The following is a 26,898-nucleotide window of genomic DNA, read 5'->3' on the forward strand; positions in this document are numbered from 1 at the left end:
TATTATTTATTTATTTACTTATTTATATAAAAGAAATACAGCATTATATTTATGACAATTTCCATCAATTTATTTATGTTTCCTTCATGTTGTAGGAGTCGCTCCAAAACACCAGAAAGGGTAATGTCACCCAAAAAAGAATCGTCAGCACGAAGCAAGCAAGCGAAGGCATCCCTATCCCGCAAAGCTTTTGAAAACATCCTCTCAGCTAAAGTGAAGCAAGCAGATAAAATGGACACGGAGACCCTTGAGGATGCACCAGAGACCGCAATCGAATGCACTCCAATGAAGACCTTAAAACAGGTTCCTAACTTAATGGACGTCACCCTCTCTCCTATAGTCAACAAGTCTATACTACAGAGTTCCACTGACTCCACATTGTCAGAAACTGTAGTTAAAGAGGTTAAGAGTGACAAAAGCGCGTTGGAGACTGACCTTAAACCATTACCAGCATTCACTACTCTACACGAGACTTGCATCGAGAAATCTGTCCTACATAGCTACCAGAGCAGCGTAGCAGAAATAACCGACACTTCAATTAATATTCGCGAAGAAAAAGTCGTCGTTGAAAAGAGTGAAGTCAGTGTCCTAAAACCTTTGCCCGCATTCACTTTGAACGAAACTGAGTTTGATAAATCGGTTCTCAAAAGCTATCAAAGCAGTGTGGCTGACGAATCGAGTATACAAGAGGAGAAAGAAGTACAACCTGATATTGATAATAATACTTCAAAACCTTTCGCTGCTTTCGTGCAAATGATACAAACTGATTTCGAAAATCAGTTCTACGTAGTGCAGAAAGCAGTGTGGCTGAAGCGTCTCAATTAAAAGACGATTCTAAAGCCCAGGAAGCGTCAAGTCTGATGACTAATGATAGCGATGCTGATATAGAAATGGAAGAAAATGTTGATAATAAGAAGTCGGCAGCGGAACAGAAAGAGAAAGAGAAGATAGTGGAGATTGAGAGGGAGATAGATGAGATTCAGGATATGTCTGATGAGGATGATCAGGATGCTAGTGAGAGTTCTGGAGATGAAGGAGAGGATGAGGCTGAGTCAGGCAGTGAGGCGTCCGATGATGAGAGTGAGGTAAGTCGACAATCTCTGTATGTAGACTTTTTAATAATCTGATGCGGATATAAGGTGTTAGCATTTAAACAGATACATACAATATTTCATTCAAAAGTTTATAATAGAGAGTATTTACAACATTTTATTCAAGATCAGTTTGAGTTTCTTTACGTTTAAAGAACGAGTTCGGCGCTCTGATTGGCCGGCTCGAGTAAACCAATCAATCAGAGCGTCGGACGTGTTCTCGTTTCGATTACTTTAAACGTAAAGCAAACTCGTACTAAGGTTAATACTTATGATCTATTCTATGGTCTTAAGATTAGACTTGATTGTTTAGGGTATCATTCAGTCTTTGGGGCCTAATAAATACCTTGAATGATAATATCCCCATAAATGATAGCAATTGAACTTTAAATTGGCAATTAAAATTATGACATACCTAAGTAGATTAAGGTTTTTAGTTTGTTTTAACCAATGTTAAAGATAGAAACGAAATTTTGCATATACATAATTCATAGTAAAATTATTAATTTTGATCAACAGCAAATCCCAAACCCTGACAATATGGAACAATCCAACTCGAAAGATGTTCCGACAAACGACGGTAAAATCTGTGTCACACTCAACGCGGTAATCAGTTGTTCATCCATTGAGTTATAATTAATTGTAAACTGTATTGGCCTGTCAATGTTTCGTACTAGTAGTAGTAATAGTAGATAGAAGTCATTTTCTTAAAATTCTTAACTGTTGTATGCTTAAATTGAGAGTTTAAATGTACATGTAGTAAGATTACTCATGTACTTTTAAACTGTAAAAGTCTGAACTGTCTGTTAAAGTCAGTCAGACGACTGTTAAAGACTGTACGGTGGTGCTGCACCTGGGCAACCGGCTGCCGCACAAAGGGTTCGATTCCCGTACGGAGCAACTCTGTATGTGATCCAAAAAAATGTTGTTTTGGGTCTGGATGTCATGTGTATTTGAACAACTATCTTAGTAAACGCACCCACGACACAAGAGAATATCCTAGTGTGAGGCAACGTTTAAAAGAAAAGAAAGGAAAAGAGATCTTGTTTTTACATAGATAGATAAAATCCTAGAATGGTGAAACGCTTACAAAAAAAGAGAAAGGAAAAGTGGTCCCATTTCAACATAGATACATACAAAATATCAGTTTTGTCTGCTTAGTAGATCTAGAAAAATCGTATTCTTAAGTAGAAATTTGTTGTTCATTCCTTTTGTATTCTAGTGTTTGAATTCATTAGATCTTTATATATCCATACTATGTAACAGTGATATTTTTTTGTTTATATATCGTTACAATACTAAGATCCGTAGATATACTATTGCTTGGCAATGTCCTAAACTTCTTCCCATAAAGAATGAACTGGCCTTTATTCAAATTAGACTGCACGGTTGGCGTGGTGGCCGGGCAACTGGCTGCCGTGCAACGTGTAGCTGGTTCGATTCCCGCACGAAGCAACTCTGCGTGATCCACAAATTGTTGTTTCAGGTCTGGGTTTCATGTGCATGTGAACTTGTATGTTAGTAAACGCATCTACGATACAGGAGAAAATCCTAGTGTGCGGCAACGTTTTATAAAAAAAAACACCCCTAGCTTAAAGCGCTATTTTTTATTTATTCTAATTAACCCTTCGTGTGCCGGAACGAGGATCCACATGAGACACAATGTGTTTTCTATTGTTGTCTTATATACGGCATACGAGAGGTTAAGAGCTCTGATTTTCACCTTTAATAAAACATATTAATAACCCATTTCAGTCAAGTACATCAAACGAAGGAATAGAAGAAAACGACGAAGTTATTTCCATAGAAGATTCGGACGATTCTAGCGATAAACTGGAAATTGATGAGAAATCTAATGAACAGAATATTAATAACGAACCACAAAATGTAGATAAAGATCAAATTAAAGATAAAGAAACTGTACAAGATGAAATTAACAGTGAAAATGTTGATCAAGTTGAAGGCTCGGATAAATTCAATCAAGCCAATTTCTCCCTTATGACTGATGATAATTCTGTTGCGTCCGATAAGTCGGATTTGAACTTGAACTATTCTGGTGAGAGTGAGAAGACTAATGTTAGCAATGAGAAGGCTGAGGCTGTGGAAAAAGGTCAGTTTGATTTTATTGTAATTTGAATTCTGTTTCAATCTCTATAGGGTTCATTTTAAGTCCTGATGACTTAAAATTAAATTTACATATTTGACCAGACCTCATTATTTCTACACATGGGTTTTTAATAAACCTCACTTTGATCTCTCTGCAAGACTTCGAAATTGTGTTGAATTTGGTAATATTAATGGAAAACCTAGAAATATTGAGGTCTGGTGATAAATGTTTTTATACGTCCATATCTGGATTTTGTTGTAATTAAATGGCCATTAAAAGTTAACTTTACATACCCACATTACATATTTCTTTAGTAAATTTATAAACAACGCCATGTCTAATTTTAATTGACATTTATTTCTATTTACAACAGAACCAATCGTCCAAATGGAAGTCGAATCTTCAGAAAACAAACAGCAAGAACCCACACCTGAACCAACCAAAGTAGACAGCACAACACAGGTTGAAACTGCAAAAGAAACAGACGTAGAAATTGTAGAGGTAGAACAAAAGGTAACAAGTGAAGAACCAAAGGAATCAGAGAAGGCAGAGAACATTCCAGAAGTAGTAACTAAAATAGACGAAGATGTTATCGAAGTTCCTATAGTCACTAAAGCACCAGAAACAACCGAACAGCCAGAAGAAAAAGAAACTGCAGAAGAGAAAACACAAGAACAGGCAGAAGATAAAGAAGTAGAACAACAAACGCGATCTAGGAAACGTGGCAAGTCTACGTCTTCAAATAAATCCGTGACAGAAGAATTGGTTGCTGTAGAAACTGAGATCAAAACTCCTGTAACAAGAAAACGTACGCAATCAACCGCTTCAAACAAATCCGTAGACGCAGAGCAAAAAACTCCAGAAAGCGTCAAGTCTGAAGTGACGACGCCTTCAAGACGACGGGCTAAAACCCCAACCAGTGCCGAAGTTAGGAAAATTATCACTAGGAGGGTTTCAAGAGAAATGTCAGAGAGACACGACGAGTCAAAAGCCTTGGACGAATCTGTCTCCACTCCTAAGAGACGCTCCAATCGGTCCCGAAGCAAAAACTTTGATGATAATGAGAGTGTGGTCTCAGAGGGTTCTGTAGCCTCTATTAGGAGTAAGGCGAGTGAGGATGCCGGTGATAGGGTCAGAAAGGGCCGTAAGTCCGTCCTCGCTACTAAGCCCGAACTGTCTGTGATACCCGAAGTTACCGTTGAAGATGGATCTAAATTGGAATCTGAGAATGTTATCAGCGAATATTCTAGTGCTAGAAGGTAAGGTTTTTTTGTTAAATTATTTATGCAATGTCTCGCCTTTTATCCCCGAAGGGGTAGGCAGAGGTGCACATTACAACTTGTAATGCCGCTATACAATGCACACCCACTTTTCACCATTTGTGTTATAAATCCCATGTAATAGGGGGTTGCCATATACTAAGCACAATTCAAATAAATCCGAAAAAAGCCCAGTAATTCTTTGCCTGACCCGGTAATCGAACCCGATGTCCCTAACAGTTGCAACCTGGTCCTGCCAATCATCTGGTCCCACTCGGACGTAAACTTCAGTGGCACCCTGTACAATTAAAAATACCATCAAATTGGTCGAATATAAAATATATTATGTAAACTCGTATCTTCCATCTCCAGACTGACTCGCCACCAAAAAGCCGTGCTAGAATCGTGGCTAGAACCTCAACCGCACGCTTCGCCCCGTCGCCGCCTAAGCACAGCATCGCGTACGTCACGTACGTCGCACACGTCACGGTCCGTCGCCTCGGAGGCGGACGATGATGACGCCTCGTCGACTCACTCGGCCGCCTTCGATGTCCAGCCTATTGATCGGATCAGTTTACTCAATAAGACTGATTTTGAAGGTATGTTTTTTTATGTAATAATTTAAATGAGGTTAGATTTTAATTAGATACTTGCTAGATAATTTTTTTTTGTTGTTTTCTTTACTTATTTGAGTACTATTTTGATTTTATTTCTTACTCTGGCTTTTGTAAAAAAATCTTACCCTTATATAGGGTAACTGGAGTGAACGATATTTAAACACGTGATTGCAATTATGCATTAAGTTACTAGTTATAAGTTAAGATTAAGACTTATTTAAAAATGCACCCAGCTATTCTAAGCATGTTTTAATTTGCAAATTATAATCTACATTTAGATTTATATGCACCGTATAATGTTAATTTATGCAATGCATGGAAATCTTTACAAATATACGCTCAACTCATTCTTTCTCTCTCTAATAAGAGGACTGTGTGAGTGGGATGCCAATACTTATCCCATTATAAGTGAAAGAGACCACCTACACGCTACAACTCACTTTAGAGTATATACTATTTGCACTGTTAGTTCATGGAAGAACAATATTCCACCTCTCACTCATAAAACTATACGTGCGAGGGAGAGGCAGACAACACTAAAGAATATTGGTTCCACTGAACTTTAAACTAACAAGACGAGATATTAAGAACTTTAATACTTAAACTATAAAGTCATTTTTCTTTGTGAACACAGTATCATCGATATCAGTTTACTATAGCAATCAAAACTCAACTCTAAAACTTATTAAAATAAAGTACAATATTGAATAACAATATCTCGTCTTCTTGGTTTTATATACCCTATATATGCATGTACATTATATTAACTAGAAAAGTACTAACGCTTGACTAGGCTCCACGGATCTCGACGAGTTGCAGACCAATCTATCGCCTGAGTCTCTCGCGTCAGATGCCAGTAAGCAGCGCAGAGGTACGTACTGCTTTTAATGCTTTAAAACCGCCTCGGTGTAACAGCATGGACTTGTAGATAAGTTATTTGTAATCTGCATGAAGTCCTATTTATATTTTTAGCTGTTAAGATTGTTTATAAGGACTACAGGAATTAATTTTGATATTGACAATTCCCAGTCGCTTTCAATATTTTTTTTCGAAATGTCAACAACGATTTTCTGTAAAACTTGTATGTTAATAAAATATTTTAAAGATTTCTTGTAAAAAAATTAAACATCATTTAAATTAAATTGTTTTTAACTGGTACATCATAAATATTAAGTATTATAATAACATAGTTTGTCATATGATTACAGCGCGTCTCGGCAGAGCTGCCTCAGAAACCAAAGTGACGCCTCGCGCAGCCAAAATCAATAGGAGGATATCTGTTGACGTTGGTAAGTTGACATTATCAAATGAGAATAGATTCAGATAATATGAATTTGTTTACTATACTTTTCTCGATGGCAATCCAAGCTAACTTTACTCACAAATGGGAGAGCCCATTTAAGTATGGGAGACCCATGCGATACGGTACGATTAGGATGACTCGCTCGGAGTGATACCACGGCCTCACAGAAAACCGACGTGAAATTATGCTTGTGTTGTGTTTTGTTGTGTGAGCGAAGTTTATTACCTCCCTTACCCATCTTCCCTATCCCCGATTCCCCAACAACTCTTAAATTCCTAACCCCCAAAAGTCCGGCAACGCACTTGTAACGCCTCTAGTGTATCTGGTGTCCAATTTTAATTTTATTTGTGTATGACATTTCATTATATTTTTCCTCAGCGGACAGTCCAGACCCCGCGTCTCCAGTACCAATGGGGGGTGAGAGTCCTGCCCGCGGCCGGCGCAAGTCGTTCAACCGCGCGTGTGAAGCGCTACACACGCCTAAAGGCCGGCGGACTTCGACTGACCTTAGGGTATGTGCTACATAAGTTAATTTAGTTGTCGGTCTATGAGCCACAATAAAAAATACATTGTGTCTCGCTTATATCTACGTTTCTCCACATATCAGGGAATAATATAATCGTAAGTCTTCGTATAAAAATATTCAAAGTCAAAATCATTTATTTCAATTAAACCATAATATACTATTAGGTACTATTGAAACGAGAGAAATAAACAATAGTCTGTCAATCTATCGATCAGTGAAGCTAGGTTCTCGTTCCAAAGTGTAGCTTCAAATGGAGAAGAATGAGAAAGAAACTCACAAGAAACAACATTTGTTACTCTTTTAAAAAATATTATAGTTTAGATAACATAACATATAACTGTGATGATACATTTCTCAATTAATAAGATAATAAATCTTAAGCCACATTACATAAAGTACAAATTCCATTCCAGAAAGGAGACGTGGAGAGTCCGGTAGAGTCGCCGGCAGCGTCAGAGAGCGAGGCGGTGACTCCGGCGAGGCGGACGAGGCGCACCGCCTCTACCATGTCCAATACTAGCCAAGCTAACTCCGAAACGGGGAAAAGGTAAAACACTATTCTTGAAAAGCCTTTAATATAAGGAAAATATTACATAATTTAAAAATATCGTTCATTATATCAAGTCCGAAATCTTAGCTTATTCAAAGAGCAAAGCGAGATATTTCTCGATCATTCTTTCAATGTAAATAGCAAAAACATACTCAAAAATCCATTTCTACTTACGATTTTTCCCACCCAAGATCTATGTAAGGATCTATTATTAGCCCAAACATCATAGTTGTCATAAGTTTATCTTGACAGCAGATATCTTAAGAATATAATTATATTAAAATCATTAAAAGTGCTTTTAAATTTATCATGTAACATATATTTTAACATTTAATTTGTTTGTTTCCAGGTCAAAGAAAACTGTTCTAGATGAAAGTAAGGACACTAAGAAGAAATAAGTTGGAGATCTAAGTTATTTTTGTATTTATAGTGAAATAGTATAGGGTTCAGTTTTGTTTTGCATTTATAACATAATAAATCAATTACCATAAATATACTATGTTTGTGTTTTATTATCGTACTCTCTTTTTTAAACGTTACTCCACATTAGGATTTTCCCCTGTGTCGTGGGTACGTTTACAAACACCAATTTCACATACCCAGATCCGACACAACAATTTGTGTATCATACAAAAGGTTGTTTCGTGCAAGAATCGAACTCGCGACGAATGATTGATTGATGATATTGTAGAGGTAATGAAATGCAATAAAAATACAGGCAATATAGTTTTAAAATATATTTATTTAATACACAATCAGTCAAGTTACTCGTGATCACATTGAAACTTTATGCGCTTAGGAAACAAACACAAACAAATAATTGTTCAAATCGTTACATTACATACCCATCATGCAAACCGACATTAAGTTGACATAAAAATAATTTAGTATTTTACTACAATTCTACTTACAGTAACATTAGCGAATAAATAATGGGATTTAATGGGTAAGTACACCGAAGAAGTACAAATATTTTCAACACATATACAACGTCACGCCTTTTTATCCTTGAAGAGGTAGGCAGAAGTGCACATTACGGTAATGCCGCTATACAATGTACACTTTTCACCATTTGTGTTACAAGTCCCATGTAATAGGGGGTGAGCCTAATGCCACATACTGGACACAATTCTAGACTCCGTGCTACTACTGAGAAATTTTCGAAATACCGAAATAAGCCCAGTAATGCCCGACTCGGGAACATTTTCAACACAAACGAAATAAAACATTTTTTTTCTGATAATTATGTTCGCTAGCTTTCCTATGCGTGAAGATGACAATTATAATTTACAAAGACTAAAAAATCTCACGTAGTTAAGCTCAATGGTTATAAAATGTTACCCCAATTTGAACACTGCAATGTAATCATTACGAAAAACATATAAAACAGACTGATTTCTAAGATCCTCGATGCCTAGTACGTAAAAATGTTTACGAATACTTATTAAAATAAATAACTTATACAAGTTATATCACATTGGAGTAGTGCGTAGGTTAAGTTTAGCCAAGTTTAATCTATAGTTTACAAGTATAGTCGTATGTTTTCAGTATTATATACTGCTGTAAATGCCATGTATAAATAGAAATTATATTCGTTTCTAGGTCTACATTTTTGGAGACAAAATCAAAGGTGCAGTACCCTTAGTACAAGTTTTCTTTAGGTTGACGAAACGAGAGTGCGGTCGGGGCTCTGATTGGCCAACGCGAATGGACTAACCAATCAGAGCGTTGTTCGCGCTTTCGTTTCGATTTCGTAAAGCGTAAATGAAACTCATACCAAGAGTACTGTGTATGAAAGTACTTTAAGTCCTCCAAACTAATATTTTCAGCTCATGAATGTATTTACAAACAAAAATTTATAATAATGAATTTATTTTGATAACTTAACAGTTAATTTTTAGTTAGAATTTCCCACCATAAAACATCAAAAAATTGTAATCTAATATGGCAATGGCAATAATACTCAAAAATTTCGAAAACGATCCCAATTCGTCTTACCCTTAAAGACTTATAAGGAATTTATATCAAGAATACAATTAGTAAAACGTATAAACAAATAAATGCATTATTTGAACACGCATATAAAAATAAACCAACATATAAAGAGATCCTTTTACCTCTCATCCTTATCAAAACTTTTAAGAGATCTTAAATGATGTATTAAATTAAGATCTTGAGGTAAAGACTTGGGTAGCGCTATCTCATTCATATCAACACTCTTAAGAATCTCCTGGGACTCTTTGCTGACTGCCTTTGCGTTGCAATTCTCTCTATCTTCTGGCTTCAAAGAAATAGTTTTCGTACAATCTACTACTTCTCTCTTAGCTCTTACTACATTACCATTTACTTGGTCTTTTGGTACATTAGAATTGATACCATTCATCTGAGCAGGGACTTTGATGTCGTCAATTTGAGCTAATGGTTTTTTATCTATCTTAATTTTATTATTTCCTAGTTCATTAATTATAGGAGGAGGCACGTTTTGAACAATTTGTTTCTCTGCTTTACCCTGTGTGTCTTCGCCTTGCTTATACGACTGTGGTTCGTCTGCAGAATGAGAATGTTTAGCTTCAGGAATTTGAACCTTGTTACCAGCTATTTTGTTTGATAATTGTGCGTTAATCGCGTCACTGATGGCTTGTTTAACTTCTTGATTAAGCGGTGGTGCGTTATTAGCTTCGTTAATCGCTCGTTTGACTTCCTGATTTACTGGTGCAATGTTATTTTGTAGAGAAGCGCCATTATTTTGGACAACATTATTAACTTGTGGTATTGGCTTAGCCGCTTCAATAGTTTGTTCCAATTTGCCATTTACCAATGGTGGTATAGCATTTAAAACTATTGGGTTTACTGGTGCTTGTGGCTGGTTTTGATTTGGTTGTATATTTTGTGGTGGGTTAACTTGACCACTGGCTTGAGCAGGACTGTTTCCAACAGCTTGTGCTGGTACATTATTTACAACTGCCTGTGCAGGTAAATTGTTTGCAACTGCCTGTGCAGGTAAATTGTTTGCAACTGCCTGTGCAGGCGGATTGTTGGCAACCGCCTGTGCAGGTTTATTTTCTACAACCTGTGCAGGTGGTTCAGGTTTCTCCTTAATAACTTGTATAGCCTCTATAGTTTCCACAGCTTTCTTAGCTATTTCTTGTACGGCATCATTAGTTATTTTCTCCAAGCGTTCAACTTTAACATCATCTTTAACTTGATCAGGCTTTTCAGTGACACCACCTATGCTTTTGATAGCTATATCTGCGATTTGTTTGATGCTTTCTACAGCTATTTTCTTAGCTTTAGCCTCGTCAGCCTCATTCTTATTTTGCTGTAATTCCTTCTTAGTCTTCAATATTTCGTCTAAAATCTCTTTTTGTTCTTTAATCAGTTCTTTCTGTTCCTCGCCGTGTTGTTTGATAGTTTCTATGAGTTTCTGTTGTTTCATTATATCTATTTTGTCTTCGTTTGATTGTGTTTTAACTTCCTTAGGTTTTGCTTCACCATTGCTTGCACCGTTGGCTAGTTCTAATTTATTTTTCAGGTTCCTTGGATGTGTTTCTGATACTTTGTCTATATTATCTTTAAGTTCTGGTAAAGGTGGTGGCTTTTTCTCTTCTGTTTTTATAACGTTCTTTGCGTGAATTAGTTTCTCGTTTGACTGAGACTCCGGTGGGACTGGATTCGGTGGTTGTACTTCTGAATCTTTCCTTTCCTCTTTCTCTATCTCTATATTGTTTTCAACTTCTTTTTGTAAATCGTGTTGTGGTTGATTTAAATACATATCTGAAATAAATAAAGTTATACTTTATATCAAGTAAAAATAAAGACTTTTTTGAATTATTCAATAGTAATAAATAGAAGTCTAAAACGTGTCTAGAGAAGAGGCGTTTTTTACCTACATAAATATGACAGAAAGTTAATTTTACAAGCAATAATCTCTCTCTCTCTCTTTCTCTATCTCCCTCTTTTTCTTTTACTCTTTCTTTCTTTCTCTCATTCTCTCTTCTCTCTCACTCTTTTTTCTCACTCTCTCTTGCTCCTTCTCTCTCTCTTGCTCCTTCTCTCTCTCTTGCTCCTTCTCTCTCTCTTGCTCCTTCTCTCACTCTTGCTCCTTCTCTCACTCTTGCTCCTTCTCTCACTCTTGCTCCTTCTTTCTCTCCCTCTCTCTCTATTTCTCTCTCTCTTTCTCCTTCTCTCCCTCTCTCTCTATCTCTCTCTCTCTCTCATTTCAAGCATTTAAAATACCGTACCTTCTTTAACCCTGCTCTCGAAGAAGTCCTCAACGATCTTGTCGATCCGCTCCTGCGTGTATTTGTCGTCGTATCTCTCGATGCTCGTCTCCGCCGCCTGCAGGTTGGCGTATGTTCCCAGCACCATTATCACCAGACCTAGGACTAGGACGCCCTGGAATATTACAATAAAAACAGCGTTAAATAAAGTTAATAATAGAAAAATGTATTAGGCCCCTGGCCCAGGCTCCTGGATTTATATAAACGTAACGTCACGCCTTTTATCCCCGAAAGGGTAGGCAGAGATACACATTACGGCACAAACTGAATTGAAAAAGAGTAACCTATGGAGTTTCTTGCTCGTTTTTCTCAATAGGAATATTCCTATAAGCAAATAGCTTCACTAGAGGACTGACGAATAGACAGACGTTGTAAATGTTATTATATTTGCTTTGACGTTCAAAAGTGCCTTCCTGGTCTATTTGCATTAAATATTTTTTGACTTTGTCTTTTTGACACTCATTCTTTCTAAATCTTCTACTAAAATAAAACTTTCGTGTAATAACATCACTCACCTTAGCCAAAACCCTTTCATTAGTATTCTTAAAGGTGACATTGACAAAGCAGGCGGCCGGGAACACGACACATATGAGCACTCCTATAGTGGACCCGACGAGGCCGAGTACCAGCTCAATGTTAGGGATCAACAAGCTGATGAAGAGAGCCACGCCTATGATGCCAACCGTGATGCAACGGAAGGTGGCTTCGGGGATCGAGTGGTTGATTATGTGGTCATGGTGGGAGGAGTGCACCTGTAAAATGTAGATATAGATAATTATAACATTTCTTTAAATTATTATCCTACTAGTTTTATAGGATGAGAGGATTTTTGAGCATCTCCGTAATTCATATAATCATCAATACTCATATCAATTAATGGCTGTAGAGCTTATAGGGTATTTTATATTATTACTTCATGTTCTTTTTTATTGTAAGGCCGGTAAACGAGCAGACAGATCACCTAATGGTAAGCAAACCAAAGGCGTTACAAGTGCGTTGCCGGCCTTTTGGAGGTTAGGAATTTAAGGGTGGTTGGGGAATCGGGGATTGGGAAGATTGGGAGGGGAGGATAATTGGGCCTCCGGTAAGCTCACTCAAAAAACCAAATAACGAAACGATTTTCTGTGAGGCCGTAGTATCACTCCGGTCGAGCCGGCCCATTCGTGCCGAAGCATGGCTCTCCCACACTTATCGTTAGTCATTTTCCCTTTATTTAACGAGTTACAAGTTGCTTTCATAGATTTGCACCCAAAGTTTCAACAGAACCGATTCGTAATGAAATTCTCATTAGCACAAAAGAAACTTAAAAAATACAGATTCTATAAAATATATTCAAATAAGCATTACTTGTTGCCATAGTACCTAGTATTGTATAACAAATATTACCTTTTTATACAAGAAAGAGTACAAACTGGCTCTGCAAGGGAAGATGATGAGCGGGAAGCTGAATGCGAGCGACATGACGAAGCCCAGCTTGATGACGTCACTCGCCATCGTGGGGCTCAGGCTCATTAGGATGTTACCTACAAACAAACAAGTCAACATATTAATAATCATATTAAAGACTGCAGGTTAATAATAACAGTATAATTTCAAGTAGATTTGGTCTACGTAATCTACTCGGATTATGGGCTCCCACACAAAACTGCGATGCGAATTTCTGCGATGCGATTTAGTGCGGCGTAGTTTTGTATGGGAGCCCTAAATCGCATCGCAGAAATTCGCATCGCAAGTTCCTGCGATGCGAATTCGCATCGCATCGCAGTTTTGTGTGGGAGCCCTATAGTCTGTCGGTACAATTCCTTTTTTTTTTAAACATTACCCGTACTAGCAATTTTCTCTGTATCGTTCGCACACATAATATAATATAACATACAGGGTGTCCCTGAAGTCGACGTCCAACAGGCACCAGATGATCGGCAAGGTTCCAAATGTTATCAGAAAAATATAAAAAAAAATCTAAGTCCTACAGTTTTTAAATTACAGTGACTTATGTGTTATCCACGAAAAAGTACACCCTGTGCCAGTCTTTTGACTCTTGTTGCTACAAATCCTTATTTTTTCGTCTGCAGTCTTCCTTACATTATCCTGAATAGTGCTCCAGTAATATGGAATCATAAATTCTTAGCCAACTGCTTTAGATTGGAAAACATTGTTAGTTTTAGAGGAACCAAATACTCTGAATAAAATTTTCACCTTACTTTAAGTGACTGTACTGAATAAATTATGTATGGCGCTAGTAGTGGCAAATTTCACCAAAGTTGGCGCATTTAATAAGGATTCTAAAATGGTATAGCACTTTGCACATTATTTCTTAAATTCGACACAAAAAAAGATTTTTCAACGAAACTCCGTTTCGATGAATTTATTTGAACTTACCAAAAATTCTTCTAGTGTACTCAAATCATACGTTATAACCTCGTATGCACTAGACAGTACTTTGCACGCTATTTGTTATCATCATGTTGAAAATCAGCGAGGATCTCTCAAACAACATTGTCTGTTTACCCGTGATTTCGCTTGCAGCATTCGTCGTCGGCAATATTATCGCTAGAAGAACTGGTGTTGCATCTCGAGCCATCGTAGCTGAGCACTGGCTTTTTTGCGCCGTGTTGATTATTTCTTTTTTAAATTATTTTTTGCTTTACCTGCAATTCCTTGCAACGGTGCAAATAACTCTTTCTCGACAAACTAAAGAATATTTGATGCTTCATCCTGCATTTGATCACAAGGCATGAACACGTAACTTAATCGGAGGATTCACCCATTTCTTTTTTTTTTTTGATGGGGATATGACGAGTTATTGTGCGTAAGGGCTCAAGTACACCATACCACTACCGCGTCGATATGCTGTGTACATGAATCTGCCGCGTCCGTTCCTTTTGATTTTACTACACATTTGACAATGTGTTAGATGCACTATGAACATCATATTGCAATCATTCAATATTATTTAGTGAAACATGATACACAACATCAGTTCCTCTAGTAAGTCTATTAATATTGCCAACGAAAGCTGCAAGCGAAATCATGAGTAGACAGACAATATTGCCTCGCTGATTATCAACATGATGATAACAAATCGCGTGCAAAGTGTTGTCTAGTGCATACGAGGTTATAACGTATGATTTGAGTACACTAGAAGAAATATTAGTAAGTTCAAATAAATTCATCGAAACCGAGTTTCGTTGAAAAATCTTTTTTTGTGTCGAATTTAAGAAATAATGTGCAAAGTGCTATACCATTTTAGAATCCTTATTAAATGCGCCAACTTTGGTGAAATTTGCCACTACTAGCGCCATACATAATTTATTCAGTACAGACACTTAAAGTAAGGTGAAAAATTTATTCAGAGTATTTGGTTCCTCTAAAACTAACAATGTTTTCCAATCTAAAGCAGTTGGCTAAGAATTTATAATTCCATATTACTGGAGCACTATTCAGGATAATGTAAGGAAGACTGCAGACGAAAAAATAAGGATTTGTAGCAACAAGAGTCAAAAGACTGGCACAGGGTGTACTTTTTCGTGGATAACACATAAGTCACTGTAATTTAAAAACTGTAGGACTTAGATTATTTTTTTAATTTTTCTGATAACAGTTGGAACCTTGCTGATCTTCTAGTGCCCGTTGGACGTCGATTTCAGGGACACCCTGTATAGACCCAAAACAAAAACAATTGTTTGAGTAATGCTCGATTGTTTTCGAGGACCGTTCTATTGTTCGAGGAACGCTCGATTGTTTTCGAGGATTACTCGATCGATTTCGAGAATCGTCCGATTTTTTTCGAGGATTGCGCGGTTGTTGTCGAGGATAGCCCGACTGTTTTCGAGGAACGCTCGATTGTTTTCGGGGATCACCCGAAGGATTTCGAGGAACGCTCGATTGTTTCCGAGGATTGCTCGATTGTTTTCAATTCATGCACGAATGAGATCTATACCTGTGTGTGTACCAGTGCTAGTACCAGTGCTATGCTTTGTGTACCAATGAATATCATTGGCGGATGCTAAATTCATCCACAGCAACAGAGCATAACACATCTCTGGTGGAAAAGCCCCTTAACTACCTTGGATCCCGCAACGAAATAAATCAAAAGATATTATTAGAGAACAAGAAAAAGAACCAGTATTCGACGGATGAGACATTCAAGATTATTATTATATTATACCTTAAGTACTGTATGACTAAGGGACTGAGTGAGTAATTTTATCAATCCGGACATCTATAACTTATCTCAATGATAAGACGTACCTGCTTGAAAATTCAATTATATCAATAATGGAAATCTAAATAAAGATACCTATATTTTACATTATTCCATGCAAGGATATACTTATAGATAAAAGTAGTAGATTATCTAATTACTTGATTGTCTCTCTACATCCTACATTCGAAGACAACTCAAAGAAATAATTCAAATGTACCGCGGTTCTACTGGAGTAACACCATGCCTGGGTTTATATTTTGCCATATGAATAAGGATACTGGAGCCTTCAAAAAGTTTTCTAGTTTCATTATTATGTTCTTGTGTATCGGCTTACTCACGTAACTATTTGACGAGGAACTCGACTAGTTCTCTAAACTACTCTGATAGCAGCGCGATAGTCACCGCGTCGTGGATCGCGGAATGCTACTTATAAATAATTATAAGCCTCTAGAAAAGAAACGATGAAGTAACTATGATGGAACGAGCTGTCGTCGGCGGTATTTTCAAACCGAACCTTCAAACCTTCAAGAAAAGAGCGTACACTCTTTTTAAAAGGCACCGCACCTCCTCAAAGTGACTCCTCTAGTGTTACGGGTGTCCATGGTCAGCGCTGACCGCTTACCATCAGGTGATACGTCTGCTCGTTTGCCCCCTATTCCATAAAAAAATAAATAAAAAAAACTCACCAGATATTTCATGTGATGCAAAAGCCACGTATCCGAAGACGCCCAGCGTAAAGTACACCGCAGTACAAATGTTGATCGCGTTCTTAGTTACTACGTTCATCTTCTCCAGTGAGAGGCTAGGCAGGGACTCGAATATCTCGAACAGTTGTCTGCAACGTAACATTAACATTTAACATTGTATTTAAAGTGAGATTATCTGGAGGCACGGCAGTGCCTCCGCCAAGTCGAGCAAAAAAAAAGCGGCAGGGCCGTACCATTCTTTTCTCGAAGCCATTCAGGCCAAGTTCAAGTCGATGGTCAAGTCGATCTATTTTATTTAAAACGTAATATTAATATTGTAACAATTTACATAATAACTTAAGACAGAAGGTCCCTTAAATAGGAACTAAATAAAATAACGGACTTGGTATTACATGGATCTCACAACTTTTTACGGCAGGAAAACTGAGGTGCGTGACTTGGACTTTTTTATAGGATGTTTTTGATGGTATAATATTTTTTTTATCACCCAATATGGTTGCAAATATCTATGTAACTTTTTGTATATTGTTTTGTCATTTTGCTTAACAACAATAGACAGATAATTATATTGATTAGTTCATTTTATTGACTAACAATATTTTATTAAAATAGTAGCTTCATTGCAAACAGTACAGATATCTATTTTAATCATTATCAATCGTTATCTAGCAATATACAATATTAACTTACAATGTCTTTATGATAATCTGACATATTAATTAGCCCGGATTATATTTCATAACATCAGCAAGTATCTAACCGGACACTTAAACAAATAATATGCATGACGTCACTAAAAGTCCCTTGATGAGCAAAATATTTGTTGCTACATATAATCATTATAGTATATATTATGATTGTACTTTGGTACTCGATAATGTGTCTTGTCTATTATAGTATATAGGCTGTTGATGTATGATATTGATGAAAGTATTATTGGATTTTTACTAAAACTAAAAAGCTATCAGTAATATCAGTCTTGAATACATTGTGTGTCTGGTGTATCGCAATAGGTTCAAATACTATTTCATGAAACTGCACGCCCACTTTTTACGTCACAGTAAGGGCTTGACAGTCGTGCTTGCTACTTGTGGTTGGATCAACAAAACAGTCTTTACTTTTGTACAATTTAATTAATTATTTTAGATACAAGTTAAAATATACTAACGAGGGTGACATGTTCTTGAACGACAAGTCCCTAAAACTGTTGATAAGAAAACTTATAACACCCCTCTTTTTGCGTCGGGGGTTAAAAAGCAAACCAAACACTCAAATAATTTATTATGTTATCGCATTACTCACGTAATTATTTGACGAGAAACTCGACTAGTTTCAAGCCATGCTAGTCATGCTAATTTCAAGACAAATAGTCCAATATAACAAGGCATTATATTCATACTCAACTCACGTTTGACAAAAGAGTGCCATTGAGAATATAGGAACACATTGCAGCAGACCAGCCGGTCGCCACATCTCCACGCGCGAAGCCCAGTCACTCGATATCATTACAGAACCAGCCTCGAATATTACCTGAAACGTATTCAAAGAAAAATGAATATTATAGAATACACCTCACGTATCATGGGTACTTTAACAAACGTATTAAACCACATAATGTACATAATACGAATCACAGTCAGTCAGTCAGTCAGCACGGTTAGTTGCTGTGCAATGTGTGTCGCGGTTTCAATTCGCGCGCCGGTCAAAATGATAATGACATTTTCTGAGTAAAATTACTATTAGCCCGGAGTCAGGAAGTTCGGTAGTGTTTCACTCCGGTGCCTCGTGAAAAAGCACGTAAAGCCTATGATCCTGCGCCTGACCTCTCTCTTGTCGTGGCGGTCTACCGGGTTCAGAGAGCGATGGAAACTGTATTTGCGCACACAATTGTGCACTATAAAATCTCCTGCGTAGTCGACTAGTCTAGTTAAACAGTCAGCCATCATGATCGAAATCGATTGGGCGATTATTCAGGGTCAGAAAACAGCAATCTCTGGATTGTACAAAGAACTGTTCCGAGCGTAACGTATCGGCAACACATCAAGCGTGCAGTCAAATTAATCCTAATATTAATCTAATCATACCTACTTGTATCCGTTAGTAGTTTACTAAAAAGATGTTATGCAAACATTGCATTATTAATGATCGATTGGCTGCGGGTGTGATATTTAAACAAGAAGTCAGTTATAAAACATGATTACATAATATACTATGCAAGCTGTATTACTATTAAGTTAGATTCAATAACTAACTAAGTTAAGTTTCAAGTGTGAGAGAGCCATGATTCAGCACGAATGGGCCCGTTCGATCTGAGTGAAAGCACGGAACACGGCCTCACAGAAAAGTGACGTGAAACAACGCTTGTACTGTGTTTCAACGTGTGAGTCCAGACAGTTGGTATACAGACACAGGATATACAGTGATAGGATACTTTGTACACAACGGAAACGCGGGTGAAGCCGCTGGCGCAAGCTAGTCATATATAGCAATATTGTTAAACAAATACTGTAATAGTAAGTTTACCTATTGTGTCCAGTATATGGCAATAATCTCACCCCAATTACATAGGACTTATAAGTTTATAACACAAATGGTGAAAAGTGGGTGTACAGTCACGAGCAATAATATATATACATTGTCACATTTTCTAAAATATCTCAAACTCCACCATTCAAAAAGTATGTGTTCTATATTTTTTTCTAAATTATCTACATGTAATACTGTATCAAAACTGGGTATACATTGGTTTCATAGTAATATAAACGATACAAAATCACTAAAAAGTTTACACTTAAAATGTAATTTTGAATTATCCATGACAATTTCTATAACATATACACATGAAATGCCAGTTGTATACATATTATAGGAATTGTTATGGATACATTAAAATGATATTGAAAGTGTATACCTACTTTTTTTCTGTAATAATTACAGTTTTATAAATAAATAAGGGTTGATTACTACAGTAAAACAAAGGTATACAAAATCAGTCTTGTAATTCGTTACCAAACGAAATGATTATTATTAATTAAGCCAATGAAATATAATAATAATATGCGTATTATGCGTATATGTTTAAACAAAACGTTATTCAAATGTACAACAAGTCCCGTGATTAACGGACACCCTTTCCTCGTCATTTTGAACAAGTTTCACTATGGGATCAAACCTGAAATCTCGAAAAAAATCACCTGTCTTATTATACATTTTAGTCGCGATTACATATTTGGTCTCATAGTAAAAGTTATTCATAATGATGAGTGCAATGGCGGGTAAAGAGGGTGTGCGTTAATTAATGGATATGTTGTGTTCTAATTTAAATCACAATTTAAACAAGTAATTCACTCACGTGATCATTGCCAATTTTAAAGATTTGTTATGGTATCGACTCTTAGGGCCATTTTCACCGACAAGATGACCCGAGGAAGCAAATCAGCCGTTTATCGTAAACTGAAACCTAACATTTTCAACGGTAAACATTATATTTGGTATTTATGTTTCTAAAACGATTGATTCCTAATACCAAATTCCCAAATATAATGCTTACTTTTGAGTACTGGTGGTTTTAGTCTATGATAAACAACAGTTTTGCTTCATTGGACGTTCATCGTGTCGGTGAAAATGGGCCTTAAATTAACTAAAATCTTGTGTAGCCCCCTTCAGCGTTTATAACATCTTGCAGCCTTTCCTGCATTGACGAAACCATATTGTAACATACATTATTGCCTCTAAAACTATCCCATATCTCATGGACGTGTCTGACCAAAGCTTCTCTGGTTCTCGCTTGGTTGCTGTCCCACTCTTGGACCATCAGCCCCCACAAATTCTCTATAGGGTTGAGGTCAGGGCTTTTAGGTGGCCACGGCAACGAATTCACGAAATTCCGATTGCGACTGAACCAGGCTTGAGTGAATCGGGAATTATGGACACCTGAATTATCCTGCACAAAATCAATAGGCATCAGTTCAGGAAAGTAAACGTTCAGACTAGGAAGTAAAACTTCGTCTAAAATACTGGTATATTGCTCGCTATTCATTCGTCCACTAATCTCTGCCAATTCACCAGGTCCACTGGCTGACATCCAGCCCCAAACGCCGAAGCTTATCCGGCCACTTCTTCTAGATGGCAATATGTTCCTTTCTAAATAACGAGTGTCATTAGGCCGCCATAAAGATAAACGTCCATCAGCAGATGAAACAAACACTTTTTCATCAGAAAAAATGGCTCTGCTGAAGTCGTAGTTTAGGTATTCTCGAGCAAATTGTAGTCTCTGTTCCTTGTGTCGTGCAGATAATAGTGGTTTTCGCGCCGGAACTCTGTGACGTAGGCCAGCTGTGCGTAGGCGACGTCGAATTGTCGAAGTTGATACGCAATGCGAAGATGAAATGTCCTGAATTCTCACAAATCCGTTACTGACCACACTGTTGACGATCTGCCTGTCCTGCGCCGCGGAAGTTTTTCGTGGACGACCACTACTTTTAAAACTAACAACGTCGCCGTTATCTTCCCACCGCTTGAGCCACAAATACACGGTTTTTCGCTGAAAAAAAAGGCATCTAAGTAAATTGTTCTAATGGCTGCGCAACGCGTGGCACCCTATACATAGATGAATACATAATTTAAATTTTAAGAGATATTATCACTAGCTTTCGCCAGCGGTATCACTTGCATCTCGTGGGAACTACTTCCCGTACCGGGATAAAAAGCACCCTATAGATATCTTCGATGAATAAGCTAACAAACACATTTTTCAAATTTTTGCAGTAGTTCCTTAAATTAGCGCGTTAACACAAACAAACAAACGCTTCAAATTTATAATGTTAAAATATCGATTTAAACTTTTGTTAATTAAAAATCGTTTAAAACACAACAACAATAAATGCAAACTCACCGTAATTCCCAATTCATTTGCAATGTCTGTTACCGAAAGGCCCTGTTCTTTAAGAACAATAATTTTGTGTTTGTCATATGTAGAAATACGATAAGGCACGTTGTTACTGTTCATTTTAAATTTATATATTACAATTATCTAGCTTTACAGCCTCTTTCACACGGGGGCAGAACAGTACAGAACGTATGATTTACAATGTTGCCGTAAGAATCTAATAGCACAATAGTTTTAGGACGGTACACGGAAATAAAAATAAATCGACGGGCGAGTCGAAGTCACTGGCAAACTGGTTTACTGTAAACATGTTATTGAAATTTCCTTGGGTTCATTATTTTGTAACTAAAACTTAATATTTTTTTTTAGAAATCTGTTGTTAACGTAAATTTGATAAAAATGTGTAGTTAATTTTGATACAATTTAACGTTTACATATTTTTTGGACACAGTTAGCATACTTATTTTTGCGATTTTATGTCACTACATGAATTTAAATTTTAAGGGCGTTTCCATGTTATTGCTCGTGACTGTACATTGTAAAGTGACATTACTTGCTGTAATGTGCACCTCTGCCTACCCCTGCGGGGATAAAAGACGTGACGCTGCATCAAAGGTTCACCTCTATCTTTAATACGCTATATTTATTTATGTATATGTATGTACACTATTGCATTCCGACATCGCATCGATTACATATACCACATTCGATTTATTGATTTAAACAAGCGTCAATAATTCATTGGCGGAGGTCGTAAGTCGTAACTGAATTATGACGTAACCCAAATACAACTTTAGTACCTTGAAATATTGTCGATTTTCCCAAAACGTAATTAATTTTTCCACTGGTTTTCCTAATTAATTAAAACAGCATGAATAACATTCTGGGTTTTAATCATCGAAAGAACAGGTGACGAGGCACGTTTATGTTTAAACTAACATTTATCTGCGGCTTTGCCCACGTGAAGTTCCCATGAAAGGATATCCTGTCTTTTAAACTCCCAACAAAATGTAGGTGCAAAATATTAAAAATCGAATATTATGTTACGCACTTAATCAAAAAATAAATTTCACATTGGAGCAAAATGTATTTTTTATTGTACATTATTTAATCTGCCGGCTTCTATTTTTCCTTAGAAATACAACCCGGGTCTTTTCAAGGTCAAAGTGAACGGGTACCTACTTTCTAAATCTGTGTGCTCTTTTTTCGGCCACATCTTCGCTTCGCCATCCTGACAGTAAGCGAGTTGGATGACAAATGCAGACTTATCAATGTTAAAAAAAAAATCTAAACATGTGATTTACAGCGGTTCACCCACGAAATACGGAGCAGCAGTCACCCAACCACTGCAACAAGTGTGCAAACAAAACTAGTCTCTATCGACTCACCTTCATAACGAGACAGAAGTAGAAGGCAATGGTGGCCGCGCTGACATTACTCAAGCTGTCCACGTTCCTCAACAGCCCCAGTGGAAGCACACATACCACTACATCAAGTGTGCAAACAAAACTAGTCTCTATCGACTCACCTTCATAACAAGACAGAAGTAGAACGCGATGGTGGCCGCGCTGACATTACTCAAGCTGTCCACGTTCCTCAACAGCCCCAGTGGAAGCACACATACCAGTGACACGATCACCATTATAAATGTTCTGTAAAAACATTCATTTATTTCATACAAGTTGATAATTATTTTTTCAATTTGCTTCAGTACACCCTAATCATGACATGCAAAGTTGAAGTACAATAGCGACTCCAGCACTCCGGAGCTGCGGACTACCAGGGCTCCGGCTCGAAGAGCAGGAGTAGGAACTCGGTAGTTTTAGTCAGTAAGAGTGACACTCGCTCTCGCCTCGCCCAAGGCGAGGGAAGTCCTTGAATGATCTTTACCCCCTCGCAAACTAACTACTCCAGCGCGGTTTCACCCGTTCTGTTTGGCTCATATTGATCATAGCATGATGTTTTATAGTCTATGGCCTTGGTCTTATAACTAAATTGAATGATATGTAATGAGAAATGAACACAACTTAATTTATATATTTATATATATTGGTTTCAAGAAGGAAGCATTTATTTTCCCTGTCTATATCCCACATACATAACTCCAATATTATATTATATTGTTACTACAATAGGTTCCTTTGGCTTTCAAAACAATAACATGCTTGCATATAGAGTACTTCTTTGTAACTTGCTTATTATGTTAGACATACTGTTATTTTGCATTAATATTTTATTGAAAACAGTTGCAAATAAACCTCCTTTATATTCATAGGAAACAAAACATAATAACAAGTATGCAGCATTTGTAATCAGGCAATTTTGAAACATAAACTACCTGAACTTAAAGTACAAAATAGTATAACAACTTTTCTATATGTTAAAAAATACAGATAAAATATTACCTCAATATGTCACTTTGGTTTATGTTGAACATTTTTGCCACAATCTGTGGCCCTAGATCGCCGACGACGACAAAGTAAGCTATACATGTTCCCATTAGAAAACCAATAATCCCAACTTCCACTGCAAACTTCCCTGCTTGTCCGAATACATGAAAAGCTAGAAAATAAAAAAATATGAAAAATTTTTATTTTTTGCTGCTTTCTGACAGGGTCATGTACTGTACTAGTAGCATATAATGCCTCTAACTATAATAAATAAATGAAGGAATATTTTTATACTATTGTCCATTTTACTATGTATTTTAATTTCGGGCCAAATAAAATAAAATTAAGAAACAAAATCATTTAATGTTATCATGCTTTTGAAATTGATATAAAAACGAAATTGATTATACATATATTTTAAAATTGATATTTATACTTAATTGTTCTTATAAACAACAAGACTGCAGACAAGACTTTACACAATATAGAGTATATCCATCCCTTACCTAAAAACTCAAAATTTCTTCTTCTTGCAAGTAGAGCAGATTTCAATAGGAAATAACAGCATAGTCTTGAGATCAGACCCATGAACACCAGGATTAGTGTAGCTAATAACACACCACACTGAAATAACATATATTCAATAATCTCACATCATAGATAAAAAGAGGTCAGAAAACATATTACGGTACTGGCCAGTTATTTACATTCAAGGATGGAAAAATAAGAGGTCATAGAACACAATATTTTACTGGCCAGTTAGTTATCTAACTTGAATCTTCAAAGATGAAAAAAAACGGTCATAGAACACATGGTACTTACTAGCCAGTTTAGTTATTTTTTATTTACAAAAAAAAAGGTTTGTAAATATGGTACTGGCATGTTATTTTTTATTCAAGGATGGCAAAAAAATATGAATTTTGTTTACAACTTTGCCTGCTAACTAAGTAAATAGTAAATTAATTATTATTCTTATTAGACCAGAGCATAAAAAGTAAGTCTAGGATTCTATCCCTAATGAAATTCAGAAAAAAATGTTCATATTCCTGTTGGACAAAAAGTTTCCTATTACCCAAGTCAGCTCGTACTTCATACTTTGTCTGTATACCAAAATTCATCAAAATTAGTAGTTTCATATTCATAGTTTCAGCGTGATTGACGAACAAAGAAACAAACAGTCTAACAAACAAACTTATATTGGTCATAGTAGTGTGTTTTTATTTTCTATTAAACTTACAAGGTCTTATCAAGCCTTGAATCTGGGAATTCGTAACAGTTTTTATTGATTGTACTAATGAGATAAAAAACGTTTGTTTCACAGTTAAAAGTAATTGATATGTTCAAAGTGGGTGTATTGAACACCTTTGCATAGTTTCACAAAGATAAATATTATGTTGTAATAGATATTTTGATATGAAATATAAGAGTGCTTGCCTATAAGTTAAAAAATTGTTTTAATTAAGAATATAATTGACTGTATAGTTAAGTAAAGAGATTATCAAGATTTTATTGTGGTTCTATTCAAGTTCTATTATTAAAAAGATATCTAGACAAGGCTACAGATACTAAAAAAACTCAATACTAGTTTTTATTAATCTAGTTCTTTCAAGATTATTATTAAAATGTCATACAACACTGGTCTAGTACAGCTGTTCAAATAAATCCTATTAAAAAAAAAATACTCACTTGTTGAAAGCAGAATGGCATAGCCAATATTCCGACGCCGATAATGCTATTGGCTAGCGTGATAGACTGGCCCGTGGTACCCATATTGGATATTACATTAATGTAATTTTCACTGCACAAGTTTTCTAATATTAGAAATAATTTAGGCCCACATTATCGGCTCGCGTATTGTTTTGAACTACGTTGCCTGCGGGCTAGCAAAAGAATCCGTGTTGTTTTGTCAATTTTGACGTTATGTTTGTTGACGTGACCAACTGACGTTGACGTTTTTTATTTGCCAATGTGACTGCTACGTTCCGTTTCAGTGTGTTTTGCGAGAAAACAGTCGAAATATAGACGAATATTTTATTGAAATTATTAAAATTATTGCAGCATTCACCTTGTTCTTTTCAATTTATTAGAAGTGGAAACCTGCACAAACAGGGTTTTTCGATTTTAGAAATTCTCAACAGAATTTTGTGACTGATTAATGGCAATGGGTTCATCTCTGTTTCTCACCTTACCTTACCTCAACGCAATTCGTAGAATTATAATATTCGTTATTTCAACCAATATATAACATACTTACGTACTGGAAACGTACTTACCTTGGCCTTCCAGGAATAGAGCGCTCTCAAGCAAGCTAAACGGACAATATCGGTAGTGGATGCAGATGTTCGATGCGTAGGGTTGACCATTGATCCCTGAGGCGCCGTTGCGGTGCTCGCCTAGGGCGTTGGCTATTTTGAATCTGTCTCTTATAAGACTGAATATTTTTACCTATAAAGCTACTCAATTTAGAGTAAATTACTGAGTAGATTCTATAATTTAATAAGGCTTGATAGGACCAATAACACGTAACTGGACTTAAAAGTGGACTTTGGGTGGCTCATAAATTTCTACTATGCAAAGTGTGGAAGAGCCATGCTTCGGTACGAATGGGCCGGCTCGAACGAAGTGATAGCACGGCCTCACAGAAAACCGACGTGAAACAACGCTTGCGTTGTGTGTGAGGTTACCGGAGGCCCAATTTCCCCCCTTCCCAATCCTTCCCGATTCCCCAACAACCCTTGCCGTGCAACACCTTCGGTGTTTCGGGTGTTCATGAGCGGCTGCGATTGCTTACCATCAGGTGATCCGTTTGCTCGTTCACGGGGTTATACCATAATAAAAAAAATCTGAAGTAAATTCAATCAGGAATTGTATTTATGTACTTCAGATTTTACTTTCTATCTTTACTTCGTAAACCATAGGGGAGTATTTCGTAATGCAACTTTGCAAGTATTGCATTAAACTTATCGCTCACGT

General features: G+C 36.6%; 2 protein-coding genes across 2 annotated transcripts in view; one reads left to right on the forward strand and one right to left on the reverse strand.

Annotated features, from left to right (window-relative positions):
* LOC118272375 (protein ELYS) overlaps positions 1-7,952 on the forward strand; it is a 29,287-nt gene extending 21,335 nt beyond the window's left edge. Inside the window, 11 exon segments of the mRNA XM_050707988.1 lie at positions 96-769; positions 772-1,085; positions 1,611-1,697; positions 2,847-3,201; positions 3,572-4,457; positions 4,830-5,056; positions 5,868-5,945; positions 6,283-6,363; positions 6,756-6,889; positions 7,317-7,450; positions 7,803-7,952. Of these exon segments, the coding sequence (XP_050563945.1) occupies positions 96-769; positions 772-1,085; positions 1,611-1,697; positions 2,847-3,201; positions 3,572-4,457; positions 4,830-5,056; positions 5,868-5,945; positions 6,283-6,363; positions 6,756-6,889; positions 7,317-7,450; positions 7,803-7,851 (3,019 nt within the window). The 3' untranslated portion in view covers positions 7,852-7,952.
* Positions 7,953-8,175: 223 nt separating this feature from the next.
* LOC118272374 (putative sodium-coupled neutral amino acid transporter 10) lies at positions 8,176-25,864 on the reverse strand. The gene is made up of 10 exons (XM_050707979.1): positions 25,612-25,864; positions 24,432-24,549; positions 23,941-24,097; positions 23,064-23,187; positions 18,056-18,177; positions 16,627-16,775; positions 13,120-13,256; positions 12,249-12,485; positions 11,695-11,848; positions 8,176-11,227 (listed from the first exon to the last, which is right to left on the reverse strand). Exons 1-10 carry the CDS (start codon positions 25,693-25,695, stop codon positions 9,567-9,569), a joined length of 2,943 nt encoding a protein of 980 aa, XP_050563936.1. The 5' UTR covers positions 25,696-25,864; the 3' UTR covers positions 8,176-9,566.
* Positions 25,865-26,898: the final 1,034 nt, after the last annotated feature.

The sequence above is a fragment of the Spodoptera frugiperda genome, chromosome 4 (assembly GCF_023101765.2).
Source record: "Spodoptera frugiperda isolate SF20-4 chromosome 4, AGI-APGP_CSIRO_Sfru_2.0, whole genome shotgun sequence".
NCBI lineage: Eukaryota > Metazoa > Arthropoda > Insecta > Lepidoptera > Noctuidae > Spodoptera > Spodoptera frugiperda.

Bases quoted from the DNA above. Each gene is read 5' to 3' on its own strand.
- LOC118272374 (XM_050707979.1), bottom strand. From the start codon at position 25,695: ATGGGTACCACGGGCCAGTCTATCACGCTAGCCAATAGCATTATCGGC. The intron at 23,188-23,940 runs GTAATATTTTAT...ATGTTTTTACAG, and splicing joins AACCAAAGTGACATATTGAG to AACATTTATAATGGTGATCG. The intron at 12,486-13,119 runs GTAATATTTGTT...TACATTTTACAG, and splicing joins ACTCTTTCTTGTATAAAAAG to GTGCACTCCTCCCACCATGA.